General features: G+C 40.4%; 2 protein-coding genes across 2 annotated transcripts; both read left to right on the forward strand.

Moving 5' to 3' along the window:
- The first annotated feature begins 4,679 nt into the window (after nt 1-4,679).
- Nucleotides 4,680-11,497, forward strand: fam8a1b (family with sequence similarity 8 member A1b). Its single transcript, XM_076280035.1, has 5 exons — nt 4,680-5,205; nt 5,381-5,501; nt 5,618-5,741; nt 6,398-6,537; nt 10,053-11,497. Exons 1-5 carry the CDS (start codon nt 4,695-4,697, stop codon nt 10,195-10,197), a joined length of 1,041 nt encoding a protein of 346 aa, XP_076136150.1. The 5' UTR covers nt 4,680-4,694; the 3' UTR covers nt 10,198-11,497.
- A 347-nt stretch (nt 11,498-11,844) lies between these two features.
- Nucleotides 11,845-14,320, forward strand: scnm1 (sodium channel modifier 1). The gene is made up of 8 exons (XM_076279384.1): nt 11,845-11,964; nt 12,139-12,209; nt 12,689-12,777; nt 12,865-12,959; nt 13,048-13,148; nt 13,296-13,450; nt 13,601-13,727; nt 13,995-14,320. Exons 1-8 carry the CDS (start codon nt 11,914-11,916, stop codon nt 14,092-14,094), a joined length of 789 nt encoding a protein of 262 aa, XP_076135499.1. The 5' UTR covers nt 11,845-11,913; the 3' UTR covers nt 14,095-14,320.
- Nucleotides 14,321-14,438: the final 118 nt, after the last annotated feature.

Below are 14,438 nucleotides of genomic sequence, written 5' to 3' on the forward strand. Positions count from 1 at the left end.
AAGCACAGACTTTTCTGCATTACTTACTGTAACACTACCCCTCTGACTATGTGTGAAAACTAATGTTGTTACCTGAGAGAGTGCCACCTATATACTTTCTCTGCATGAATAATACATGTTGATTCCATTTTACCATGTCAAAGATACCATAGAAAACTGTACACAGAATATGTCTCTGCACTATGCAAATGATTTATGAGGAGGGACAGAGAACCAAATAAAATATACATGGTTGCTCTATTCTAGTGTCATAATGTTGTAGGCCTGAAGGATAGGCAACCACTTGCATGTCTGTGCCTGTGTGTGTGTGTGCCTGTTTGTATGTGTGTGTGTGTGTGTGTGTGTGTGTGTGTCTGTGTGTGCCTGTGTGTGTGTGTGTCTGTGTGTGTGTGTGTCTGTATGTGTGTGTGTGTGTCTCTGTGTGAGTGTGCCTGTGTGTGTGTGTGCCTGTGTGTGTATATGTGTGTGTGTGAGAGAGAGAGGACAAGCAGATAGAGAGAATGTGGGAGAAATGCTTTCATTTGGCAAAACATGTTCACACCACTTTCAGCACAACCAAACAGGCAATTGATGGATGATAAATGTTATTGCTTCCCTAATAGGTGCATCACAAATATTGTACTAAAATTACAAATTTCAGTTATACTGGAAGTACAGCAATGGCTCATCAGCAGCGGTTATGACATTCAGTGACATTGCACTGTAAATGCCTCTCTGTCTCAATTTTAAAACACATCATTGTAGCTGGAATTACCACATTCTGTGTTTGTATGCAGTTTGGGGTGTTGGAGCGTTTCTCAAGAAATTATCTTGTAATTAAGCCTAATTGGTCACACTGGGAATGTTTACGGCTCAATATTGTTAGATGTTCATGAGGCTTTACCCCCTCTGGGTGATTGCGTATATAAGCTCCACATAAATGTCCTAATTGTTTTTTTTGTTTTTTTTTTGTGAGTGAGTAGGCAAGCTGCGAAGCTCTCAGATGCTTGTGTCCTTGTGTGCTGTGAGTGTAGCAAATTAGCGAGGGGAATCGGCAGGCTGATTTGTGTGAAAACTGCTGTAGTGTAGTGCTGGTCAGGCGAACACAAGCCCTCCGGCTGAGTCCAGCGGTCCACGGAGGAGAGGGCCGGGTCTCATTATTCTCGAGGCCTTGGCTCCAGTAAAGCCCTGCACCTGCACAATGAGGTGTGTTGAGGGTCTGCAGAAACAGAGTGGAGTGTCGGACATGTGAGCCCCTCAGATGAGTGGCTTTATGTTACTGTTGGATGCATCCACACACTCATACATTAACAATGACAGCAGCTCCAAGGATGCAGACGGATGCATGGACACACATAGACAGACAGACAGACAGACAGACAGACAGACAGATAGATAGAGATAGATAGATAGATAGATAGATAGATAGATAGATAGATAGATTTCAGATACAGCATCAACCTCATGACTGCATCTGGAGGAGGGAAGGGAACATATGGTGCACATCAGTATCTGCAACCCAACGCATCCTAGACATTAGTGAAAGGCTTAAGAACTGTTGGCATACTCAAAACTCATACAAAATATCAAAATATATTTAAAACTACAAGCAAACATTAGAAACTGCTGGGATCCTTAGATTATAGACTATATAAAAATGTTTCAGAGTAGCTAAAATATTTGCATTCTCTCCACTGTCTAATAAAAACGTCACATCACAAGTCTAACAAAAACGTAGGACTATTCTTCTCACAGTTAGAAGGACAAATATTGACAAGAGCAATGCTAGGCTACTGAATACTGAAAACGCTGAATTAGTCAGGGGGCCTATGTGGTTTCTGTGGGTTTGAAATGTTAATTTTTGGAGAGTGGTTCGACTGTCTTTAGAGGTAATTGAACATGGAGAAAAATGATGTCTCCATTTTTTTAACCTGTTTCAACCCTATTTTTTTGAAATTGTATATTTCACTGTAATTAACACCATACATTTCGCCTAATCACTGGCTATGTTGAATAAAGTTCACAAAACAGTTATTTTCAACAGTATGATTGTAGTATTATGATTGTATGTCAAACAATTAGAGATAAGATCAATAACCAATCAGTTTCACCAAATACACATACTCCATTGCTGAAAGATAGCAAAAACATAACAGAATCACAGATGAGACCTTGAACAACATAATTCATATACACAACATATTAGATCTCACCTCCACAATTTCCTCATCAAAATCTACAACTAGCCTACTAGACCCTATTCCTACTCACCTTCTTAAGACTGCTCTCCCCTTCCTGGATAATGTTTTGCTCTAGATTATAAATAATTCAATGCTATCAGGGCATGTACCGCAGTCGTTTAAGACATGTGTTATTAAGCCCTCTCTCAAAAAACCTAGCCTTGTATCAATACTGGTCCTCCTAGACCTCAGCACTGCCTTTGACACCATAGACCATGACATACTACTTAGGCTTGAAAATTTGATAGGCATCAAAGACTCAGCACTCGCTTGGTTTAGATCATACCTTCCTAACCGTCAACAATTTGTACAGGTCCATAATAAACCATCTTCCCAGATTATGGTAAAATATGGAGTGCCTCAAAAGGCTCAGTACTGCGGCCACTGTTGTTTAGCAGATGATACACAACTATACCTCTCCATAAAACCTGATGAATTAACCCCGTTAGCCAAACTTGACACATGTATAAGAGATATAAAGACATGGATGATGAATAATTTCCTGCTTTTGAACTCAGATAAAACAGAAGTCATGGTTTTAAAAAGATGAGAGATATATCCTCATCACAGGTTACATATAGTGATCTTCCATTGCAATGACCTCATCGACAAGTGTTAAAAACCTAGGAGTTATAATTGACCAGGACCTATCACTAAATAATCACATAAAACAGATCACCAAAACTTCATTTTACCATTTAAGGAACATTTCAAAGATAAGGAAGTCCTTATCCTTACCAGATGCCGAGAAATTAATCCATGCTTTTGTCACCTCAAGGATAGACTATTGCAATGCTATTGCAATGCTATTACGCTGGCTGTAATAATACCTGTCTAAAGAGCTTACAGCTTATACAAAATGCAGCTGCTCACACACACAAAAAATATGATATAAACATATTTCCCCCATCCTAGCATCTTTACACTGGCTACGTGTTAAAAGTCATTGACTTCCAAATATTACTTATATCTCTTGGTTGGTTGCCTGCATTGAAAGAGGACACCTCATGAAGACGCTCTTATGGTTATGGTTATGGGACTTTGCAGACGCCTTTGTCCAAAGCGACACACAAATACAAAAAACAACGTAATATTTAAAATATAAAAGGGAACAGATTAGAATGTTGGTCAAACTATAATAATACTCTTATGTCTGCTTCTGACAGAAGAAGCACTTATCTATGCTGGCAGCAGCTGCTGCTGAACAAGTGTACAAAGACTTGATGCAGTTGTTGCTGCAGGTTCAGAAGATGGTCTACCACGTCTTTTCTGAAGACACTGAGTCCTGCCTGCTTCACATGTTTTCTAGTAGCAAATCTTAGCATGCTGCAGATGCTCACTGTTACAGGTGGATTTGTAGCAGTTAATGGAGCCAAACTGCTTTGTTCTGTTGTAAAATAACTGCACTGTAACATTGTAATCGTTGGCTGATTTGTGATCACCATCTCCATACTCTCTCATGGACAAAAACAAGAAATGTGTCTCTAGTGATGGGTCTTTCACCAGTCCACACATATCTGCCACTGGATACATAGCCCCAAAAACACACCTCAGAATATAACCTAACTAGACTGTGCCACCATGAACTATGAAAATATGCTTGCTCAAATGTAGAAGGCTAGAAGGTCACTAATATCACCAACTATTAACAGCCAACTGTCACTGCTAGTGTCTCTCTTTCTCTCTCTCTCTTACACACACACACACACTCACCTGTCTGTTTGTCTATCTGATCCTTTTACCCTTTCTTTTCTTCACACTTACATAGGCTACGGAAGGCCTTACAGACTTCAGCTGGTACTAGCTATGTAAAAGTATATTAAACTTGATTTAACAGAGATCTCTGCACTTTGTGCTCTGAATGGGTGTAGACAAGAACTGGCAGAGCAGACTAGGCCTACACTCAAGCACACTAATAGGTATGAATTGATAGTATTATAGTATTGATATTGAAGTATTATTTTTTTTAAGCGGCACAATTTCTTGTTAAAGATATCAATCATCAGCCTAAACATGTTTTATAATGTTGTATTGTTTATGTGGTCCACTTTTGCACACTACCTTGTAGAATATCTTTGCTTTTTGGCACCAAACCATATGCTATAATACCAGCAATGTGAGGTTTATGGACAAAACACCAAATTTGACCTTTTCATTTGACCTTTTCCGAATTTGACTTTGATTTGGGTCCTTCGAAACCTTCAAAAAAATGGAGACATGTTTTTATACTCTTAAGAACCCCTAGAACAAAGATATAATACTCTCCAAAAATGAACATTCGAATCCCACAAGCCCCCAAATTAGACACATAGGCCCCGTTACTAAATGCACTGAATGCACTGGAGGTTACTGACGTACACCAGAATTAACAAAGATTTTCATTCCAGACCAGGAGATGGCAACGTTCATCCTTTGAAACAAATAACTGCACGTCTTTCTTCGTTCGATGAAGAGGTGACGGGTACCCAATCAGACATGGCGGACTCAGGAAATGGACCGAGTGTCAAAGAAAAAATACCTGTAAACAACAGTGTTCGGACTAGAAATGCTGGCATTAATAGAAAGGCCAATGAGGACAACACTTTAAACAACAACAAGGACGTTAATAACAGCATGACCACCACAGAATATTGCGAAAAACTGCAGGAATGGATGTGGCAATACTACAGTGTATACGTGAATTGGCATAGCTGGATGTCAGTTTTTACGCTCTCTTGCCCTCCTTGCTTTCCTGTACCCTCCTCGTCAAGTGAAGCCCAGTCTTCGTCCTCCTCCAGAACCGATGTATCTGCCTCAGACCCTCGCACCTGGTACAATCCACTTGCTTTTCCTGTGCCACCCCATGTTTTCCCTGCCCCACCTGCAGCAGGTAATGCTAACCAAGCGGGTGACACTAACGTTACCCAGTCAACGGTTCCAGGACCAGTACAGCAGCCGCAGCAGCAACAACAACAACAGCAGCCAAATGGGAATGCACAACAACCTGGTAAGCTATATTTTGTCTCGTAGTCAGGACGGTCTAACTAGAAGGTAGAGAACTCAGAATCAATTGAACCCCAAGTAACCAAACTGTTACTAGTGGCCTAAACTATCAGTCTAGTCAATGCATATTTAACAACCTTTGAACTGCTGTTATTTTGATGCAAATTGTGTTTGCTTAGGTCGGGAATACACCATACCTTCCCCCCTCCAGAGATTTATGGCAGAGATGGTGGATTTCATAATTTTGTTCTTCATAAAGGCAACCATTATTATCAGCATCATGCATTTGAGTGGAATGAAGTGAGTTAATTATTACAACTATCTATGTTGAATTCCTTAATGTAGTAAGATGTAACCTACTTATGAGGTCTGATGATCATGAGGTTTCTTTTTTAACCTTTTAACTTCTATTTCAGGGACATATCCAAATTTGCCATGCATTTTATTGTGGAGGAGATTGATGAAAATGCATCCATGGAGGAACTTCAGAAGATGATGCTTGTGGCACTTGTCTACCGCATACTAGTCTGTTTTTATGAGGTCAGTAGGCTACACATTGCTGATGATATGCTGGTTGGTGGTATGTACGTTTTGTATAGTTATTAAGCCAGGCTTGGTTAGACTTAGACTTTGAAATTTGCATTGCCTTGCATTTAAACTAGTTAGTCTCCACCAATCAATTGTGTCCCTCTGAAAATGCAGCCAATCCAACTTGGCAATAGATGGAGCTTGATTAAGTAATGTTGCTGAAGTGATGTTATCATCACGTTCAAAGGCAGATTATCATGGAAAGAATAATTTCAAAGGGAAAAGAATGTTTGCTCTATGAAATGGCAGGGGAGAAAATCCAAACAAAAGTCAACCATAATCAGACTGCTGTGTCAGTTTAGGAAGAGATCACAGACTTTAACTTGCATACTGCATCACAGTGAATTTGAAATGTGGTGGATAGACGATCATCTCACAAGTGTAGTTTTATCTTTGTGTTTTTGTGTTTTTTTCTTTTTTTGTATATCATGTACGATTCTGGATGCCTACATTTCCCTGATAAATGAAGTATCTATCTATCTAGCTGTACATCCATCCATCCATCCATCCATCCGTGTTTTTTCTCCATCACCATGAACACTAATGTGAAATGTGCACTGGGTGTCCTGGAGGAATTAACTATTTGTACCATCCCATCTCAATCCTAGATAATATGCATCTGGGGCGCCGGTGGAGCCACCCCAGGCAAGTTCCTTATCGGTCTGCGGGTGGTCACCTGTGACAGCTCCGTCCTGGTACAACCGAACCGAGTGCGGGTTGTCCCTGCATCAAATGTATCTCTCTCTGCGTGAGTATGCTGTTGATATTACATGTCATCATCCAAAATATGTAGTTTTGTGTCATATTATGTAGACAACTCCTGTTTCCCTGTTAAAATACCAGTTGCTACATTTATTGTGTCAACCTGGGGGTCGTTTCTAGAAAAGTTAGCAACGACGTTGCTCAACCACCATGGTACGACGCAACTTGCGACTAAACAATGACACTGTTACACCTGTTTCCAGAAAGCATCGTACCTGTGTCGCAATTCGCTACCTCCGACGTTCGAACACCATAGTTCCAACAACGTTGTTGATGATGCAGCGATACATATCATTGGTGGAAACAGTGGCAACGTGTAATACCCCACCCCCTAGAAATGTTCTGTCACGGCCTATGTCGACATGTTTCTAATCTAAACCGAGTGATTAATGCTGGTATTGTCATTGCCATCAGCCAAAACCTAAACCTATTGCAAGCATATAAAACAGTTAACTTAAGCAGACCAATATGAGTCATTATTTGTGTTAAATATCTATGTGTTGGAAAAAATATATAGCCTGGACAAATATCTGGATATCCCATAGGTTATCAACTGTCTCGTGGCTTAACGGCAGCACGTTGGTGCACTGCGCGCTCGGCCGGAGTTCGCATCCTATCTCTTCTTTTCATCTCTGAGTAAGAATAGGCCTACGAGACACAACAATAGGTTTTGACCATACATATTTATGTATATAGTTACTCTACATCGAGAGACCATAGGTACAATACATCAGTCAAAAACAATTGAATCTACGTGTCACACTAGTTCACCTGCAGGTAGCGAGAAGCAAGAGGACAATCTCACATCATAAGAAAATTGAACCTACAACGTTGGGATAATAAGTCATCTGCTTTAGCCACTACACCATTTAACACTGCTGTTGTTAGGGACTGTGAAGATTATAATACTAAAAGCAAGGCAATACTTTAATTAACATAAATAGCAAGAATGAGCCAAGTAGGGGAGCAGTGTCTTAATCAAAATTAAGCTACAGGATAGATCAATCATTGAGTCACGAGATAAACATCCACTTTGCAAATTTTGGTTAGGCAGTTGTGATTTTTGGTTAGGCGCTCCGGACACCAACAGGAACCACCAAGGAACGACACAAGTGCGACTGCGTCCTTGTTTGCGATTGAGAGTTCGAACTACCCTTTCTAGAAACACCAAATCCAAAAACGATGGAGCGAACTACCAAGGTTGCGACGCAAGTTAGCAAACGATGCTTTCTAGAAACGACCCCCAGAGGATTGTGTAATGATAACAAATGGTGATAAACAGAGGAGCATTTTACAAAAGCTTAATTAAGAAATCCAAGATAAGAGACAAAGCGAGGCTTGACCTAGAATTGTCTGGTCATCCTAGCTCAACATATTTCATAAAGACCAAGCATAGACTGTATAAAAGATGCCAAGCCAGGATTGATAGGAGCAACTAGGTCAAGTAATTCAGGATATGTGGGCGTTTCTCAAAGAACTCATGGTTGGCGTGGTAGACCAACTGAATGCACATCTACATATGCACCCATGTATAAGTGCTTCCTCATCTAGGCACACAACGTCTAAAGAGCATGCCACTATAAACAGATTCAGTCTAACTGCTTTCAGACACGTTCTCCGCAGTATATGCGGATCTTTGTCAAACGGAGGTTCGACCCTTTGGGTGATCCAGATATAATGCTAACATGCGGACATTATGTGTGAACGACACCGACACACATGAACAGAATCTCCGCGTGGTTGAACAGGTTGAACGTGGTTGAACGTGCACATGAACAGAATCTCTGCATGTTCTTCGCTTCGTTCAGACACAAGCTCATTTACATCCGTCGGAAATACTAGGAGGGGAGTGTAAGAGCTGGCTAAGTGAGGAGTTCCAAATGTCCCGTTATGTTGTTCAGATATATGGCCCAACCATTTGACATCCACAGAATATGCGGACTTACACCTATGGCAGGACAGAATAAATCCCCACGGTAATCTATGTGCCATCTCTTTGTGAAACCAAGTCAAAGCTAAATTCAGTCAGTATGAAAAAACATCACAGCTTAACCTGTTATCTAGGTTTTGTGAAATACCCCTCTGGTGAACTGAAACCATCCAGCTCCATATAGGCTTGTTGCCCTGTAAGGTGCCTTACTTTCAGGAGAATTTCTGTTAGCTAACTTCAATTGCTTAAATTGAAGCAAAGCAGCTACTAAGCAAAATACAACAGTTACACGTTTTGTTGCGGATCTGACACCCATCAAATGAGAGAAAACCTGTTGCCCATGTTGCACTCCGTTGTGACCAAACATGTTTAATCAGGGAAGCGTTTGACTTTGAACTTGCCCTGAGAAGATATGCATGATGCAATCCAGCCAGATTAAGGTGTGTCTTGCATAATAATAATAATAATAATAATAAGTTTATTTTATATAGCGCCTTTCTCAAACCCAAGGTCGCTTTACATAGTAGGAAGGCAGGGAAACACAATAACAAACAAACAAACAATACAACAGAGACAAAGGCAGGGAAATACAATAACAAACAAACAAAACAATACAACAAAAACAAGTTATCTGTAGGAACTATGTGTTGGGTCTGGAGGACAAGTGATCATTAAACAGAAAGGTCTTGAGAAGTGCTTTGAAGAAAGGAAGAGAAGGACAGGCACAAAGGGGTTGGGGGAGGGAGTTCCAGAGTTTGGGGGCCAAGGCACTGTGAAGGACCTGCCACCCAGGGTGGAGAGTCTGGAGCGGGGGATAGCCAAGAGGTTTTGGTCAGAGGATCTGAGTGAGCGGGAAGGAGTGTAAGGGGTCAGGAGGTCGCAGATGTAGGGGGGAGCAAGGTTGTGGAGGGCTTTGAAGGTGAGTAGTAGTACTTTGTAAAATATGCTTGCATATGTTGTGTTTCTTCTGTACACAAATCATGGGATTATACATACACATAGATTGACGGCAAGTTGTACAAAACGACTGGTAAATGAGGCCCATTGTATGGGTAATCACGACAGACTCAGGTAGGCGTGGCAGCCGTGGCCTACTGGTTAGCGCTTCGGACTTGTAACCGGAGGGTTGCTGGTTCGAACCCCAACCAGTAGGCATGGCTGAAGTGCCCTTGAGCAAGGCACCTAACCCCTCACTGCTCCCCGAGCACCGCTGTTGTTGCAGGCAGCTCACTGCGCCGGGATTAGTGTGTGCTTCACCTCACTGTGTGTTCACTGTGTGCTGAGTGTTTCACTAATTCATGGATTGGGATAAATGCAGAGACCAAATTTCCCTCACAGGATCAAAAGAGTATATATACTTACTATTATACTTACTTATACTTAGGTAGATCTCTGCCGGTACTTAAAAATAGGAAAAGAAAATGGGGCCCACTACCAGTATGGTTTCAGTATTCAGTATCTGTGCAAGTGCAAGGAAAAGCTCTAATTAAAGCATCCTGGGCTATTGTGTTTTCTGTCCAAATGAAATGCAAAAACCCCATCCTGAGCTTTTGTATCTTTCCTCTCATCAGGTCTACCATACGAGCGCTGAGCAAAAACTTCTCCATTGCTTTCCTCTTCCCTGCCTTCGTCACCCTCCTCTTCTTCCAGCATAACAGAACTGTTTACGACATAGTGGCTGGCACTATCGTGGTCAAGCGGCGGGGGGTTAGATGACATTCCGGGGCGAAGTCTGCTCTTGTTGTGGGCACTGACCGCCTTGACCATCGATCCCTCTGGTGCTCCGAGATTACTTGTAGCACCATCCAATTTCATGAGAGAGGAATCATAAGCTGAAACCCTTTTGACCCAGAGATGGATGTGAGCATCTGGACAACACAAGGCAAATCTGTGATCCCACATTCACAGCATTTTTGATAAAGTATTTTCCTCATTTCCCCCCTGTCATGCCATCAGTTTTTTCGGAGCCAAATGTAGGCAGAACATACTTTAAACCATACATATGCCATATATTTTTCTGATGTCATAAGTAGGTGAAAGTGTGCCGTCGTTGGTTAATTTATGAATATGTAATAAATGAATGACATGAAATCTGAGTCACAGAAATATTGCACACCTTTCCTCTGTTTTTTTTTTCTTTCACAAAACGTTGATTTATGGCAATGATATGAAGATTATAAGATTGGCCTGTCTAGTTTTCCAATGATGTGTTATGAATGTGTTTCTCTAATTTAGCCTTGAGGAGAATTGCTATATTTATCAGAATAATAAGTGTTGTTTTACACATGTAGACATTCCATCTTTCAATTGAGCCACTTGAAGTAGGTCTCCACACTTCCACATTTCCTCTGAGCTATGAAATGCTTGGAATATGGACACTTCTCTCTTCGATTGAAATCTACACTCTGTAAAAGTACTACAGACAACATGCGCCAGTGTCCCGTGATTGATTTGCTGATTTGTTGTGTGAAAGCTGAGGAATAATTTCACTGACAAATTATGGGATGGGGGAGAAATTCTATAGCTTTCTATATTTTCATTCTCTGTTTGAAGAATAGCATGGAGTGTATTATTTAAACAATTGAATAAGTGTTTTAATGTATTTCTCTCATTTGATTATAATTGTTGCTTTAACAAAATGAGCAATGCTGATTATCTCAGAGATGTTAGAGTTTAAAGCTGGCAATATCGCTACTGAATGCAAGAGCAAAAATGGTCTTTTACACCAAAAGTATTAATTTTGTTATGTTTTCTCACACCAACAGTAACATTTATATAGGTTTTTGGTTTTGTTTGTTTTTTTAGAATCGGTCAAATGGCTTTCACAAATGAGATGGATTCTTCAGGTCTTCCTGTGGTTGCTGATGATACTCTTGTTGTGATATAGCTATAACAAACAAAGTCTTAATTTTTCATGGAAACGTTAAACATTTTAATTTGATTAGTGCCCTTTGATATCTCAGTATGGGGGTATGTGTTTTTTACACAGTATTTAATAAAGGAGAACTTAGTGTTTCATCTTGTAGTGTGTATTCTTCAAGAAGTCAAATGCTCTTTGTTGAACATTAAAATCAAAAGCTTTCTAGACATTTATTTGATTGCTTGAGGACAGTTGTTGATAGGATAGCCACAGGAAGACTTAAATAAGAAGCGGGGCAGATTGTAGAATGGTCATGCCGATTGCCGACCCAATTTCTCTTCAGACAAGTTGTTGAGGTCTGACATACAACGTCACAGGCTGCCAGAAGCTTCTTTGTCAGACCTACCCAAACTGCATAAGGCCTGCAATTTATACTCCACTACAATAGATGGCAGTAGTAAGTATGGTAGTCAGCTGATACGTAAGGTAGATGTAGAAGGAAACACAACACAACAAAGTTGGCTGTGGATTTTCTTTTACTGTCTGGGATTTGACTGTTTTACGCTTACAAAATGTCATTTAAACGAGAAGGGAACGATCAAAGTCAACTGAATGTCCTTAAGGTAACAGGAATAACGGTTTCGTCATGTCAAGAAACATGTACCATACAGAAAGTCTATGAATTAACTAGTGGGCATAATGCTAACCTCGCCTAAGCCAGCCAGCCAGCCACAGATAGGCCAATGTTGTTACGCTTTCTGGTGTTTTATTCCACGTCCCAATCTGTCCCTCTCTAGAAACGACGTGTCGCTGACCTTCTCGCGAATTTCATTCCAGAAGACGAAGCTGCTTTAATGAAGAATGGAAGGTGATGTTTAAAGTTACATCACGTTAGCCTACTTGTGCTAGGTTCTTTTTGACAACAGTTATTCAAATAAGTCAACCTTGTTCTCTATCACTGACTGACAATGTGTTCTCTGTCAGTTTTCGTTGACAGAAGTGAGGTCTCAAAGAACCGCTGCCCTGTGCCTGTATTGATTTTGAAATAGTTTTTAACCCCTTACAAAAAAATAACTGCAGATATACTGCAGTTTTTTCGAAGTATAGTGCAGTTATACTACAATACAGTACAATAATAGTTCCATATCCAAAATATTGCATTTCCTGCATAAGGACTGCAAATAATCCCCCGGAAAGTTTTGAACCTCAGAAAACTGCAGTTTTGACACTTTTATTTTCTGTAAGGGACTGTTCCAAGATAATGTGTAGACAGCCTTTTTTTATGTAATGTAGGCCTGCTGACACAAATCAGTCTCTTTAAGTGTCCCCTCTGTTTTCTCTGTACAGGTACACTTGTTTAGTGTGTTCCCATCGTCCCATTTTTGATACTGTCGACATGCTGACAGTTCATCGAAAGGGGAAAAAGCACTTGGAAGGTGGGTTGGTCAGGACAGGTGGGGGAATTGTTTGTCATTTAAATAAATATCTATAATAGTTCAAATTTGTGACCATTTTAACTTTAGGAATGAAGTGGTTCTATCGAAAGAAAACACAGTTGCAGAGAGATATTGAAAAGCATCATCACCACAGTTATGTTGCCAAAGAGGAAGAACAGCAGGTGAGGAAGATGCAGAAGCAAAAACTTTGTTTTGATGAATGTGTGGTACTTGTAGCACATAAAATTTTTTCTGGTTGTCTGTTCATAGGAGGCTTCCAGTTCTGCCCCTCTTTTGACCCAAACTAGAAAAATTACCCATCATGCATTGCTGAAAGCAACTCCGTACAGCAGTTGTCACAAAAGAAGCAGGTGTTGATCACTAATCCTAAAAATTTTTGTAGCTTGATTACATGAAGAAACGATATGTAAACTCATCTGTGCTAAGTGCTTCTTAGTTTGCAGTGTAAATGTATGTGTGCTTCACTTCCTGTGTCACACTTTTTTGTGTGGTGTTAGCACCAGGACGGAACAGGAACAGGAACAGGAACAGAGCAATGTTTCCTCCATGTGCCAGCCTATCCAGGATGGCAGCAGGCATTCATCACACCAAACACATGGTGCCAGCTCAAATGCCAAGTCATCCACAGCTTCTGACACAAGTGCTGCTGCAGGTGACTGCTCTGCCTTCATTCTCCTCCTCCTTTTCCTCATCATCATCATTATAATCTCAAAGTACTGCTTCCTTTCCTGAAGGATTTCACTCGTTATGATTTCACCACATGCTTGATTAGTGGGCCTGACGTCCTTCTTAATCTGCTTAGGTCATCAGCATGGTGAGAGAAAGGGAGAGGTAAAGAAGAGAGGGCCACAGCAGAATGACCCCCCAGATGAAGAGCCAATGACAGAACAGCACCGGAAGGAATTGGAACACTACCTCAAACTGAAAAGGTATGGTTCTACTCTAACTCTCTCAGATAGATCTTAGTCAAATTTGTTTCTACTGTTTTTTTTTCTTTCTTTTTTTTTACTACCGTAATTGTTTTTTTGACTCTGCTTAACGTTTTTGTTATAATACTATAATATACATACAACTTCTAATATACACCAATTATCCAGAACCCCAGATGAATTGCAGTTGTAATAGTCCTCCTCTAAGGGTCAGTGTTATCCCACGTCTTATTAAGTGTGTGTCTGTGTGCTTTTTGGTTCTTACAGCGATGGCTGGCTGCGGGACCGGAGTGGCAATTGGATTAAGGACGAAAATGTGGAGTTTGATTCAGATGAAGATGAACCGCCTCCTGTTTCCCAAACATAAACATTGTGCATTCCTCTGTGATACCAGAGTTCACAGATCCAGTTTGATGCAATCAATTCAATTTGCCATGCAAATCCTCTGGACCTCAAAGGCTGCTGTTGAACTCTTTTCATGCTGTTGACTCTTTTCATGAGTGATGTATTAATGCTATACCAACGAGTGCTGGAAACTCAGTCTTATATTTCTCTATATATTTGTTAATACACTTTTGTAAAATATTTGCTAATATTTGTGTGTTGGGGTAAGTTTGTGTAAATTACCAAGTAAAATACCAACAAAAAAAATGTTCTCATCTACTGTGAAACATGCCTTATTGATGGTGTTCCATTTTGAACCAACCTACT

Source organism: Alosa pseudoharengus, unplaced genomic scaffold (genome assembly GCF_046254945.1).
Source record: "Alosa pseudoharengus isolate Yale_2024_CS ecotype anadromous, Long Island Sound unplaced genomic scaffold, YU_APseudo_1.1 YU_APseudo_1.1_scf_12, whole genome shotgun sequence".
In the NCBI taxonomy this organism is placed as follows: domain Eukaryota; kingdom Metazoa; phylum Chordata; class Actinopteri; order Clupeiformes; family Clupeidae; genus Alosa; species Alosa pseudoharengus.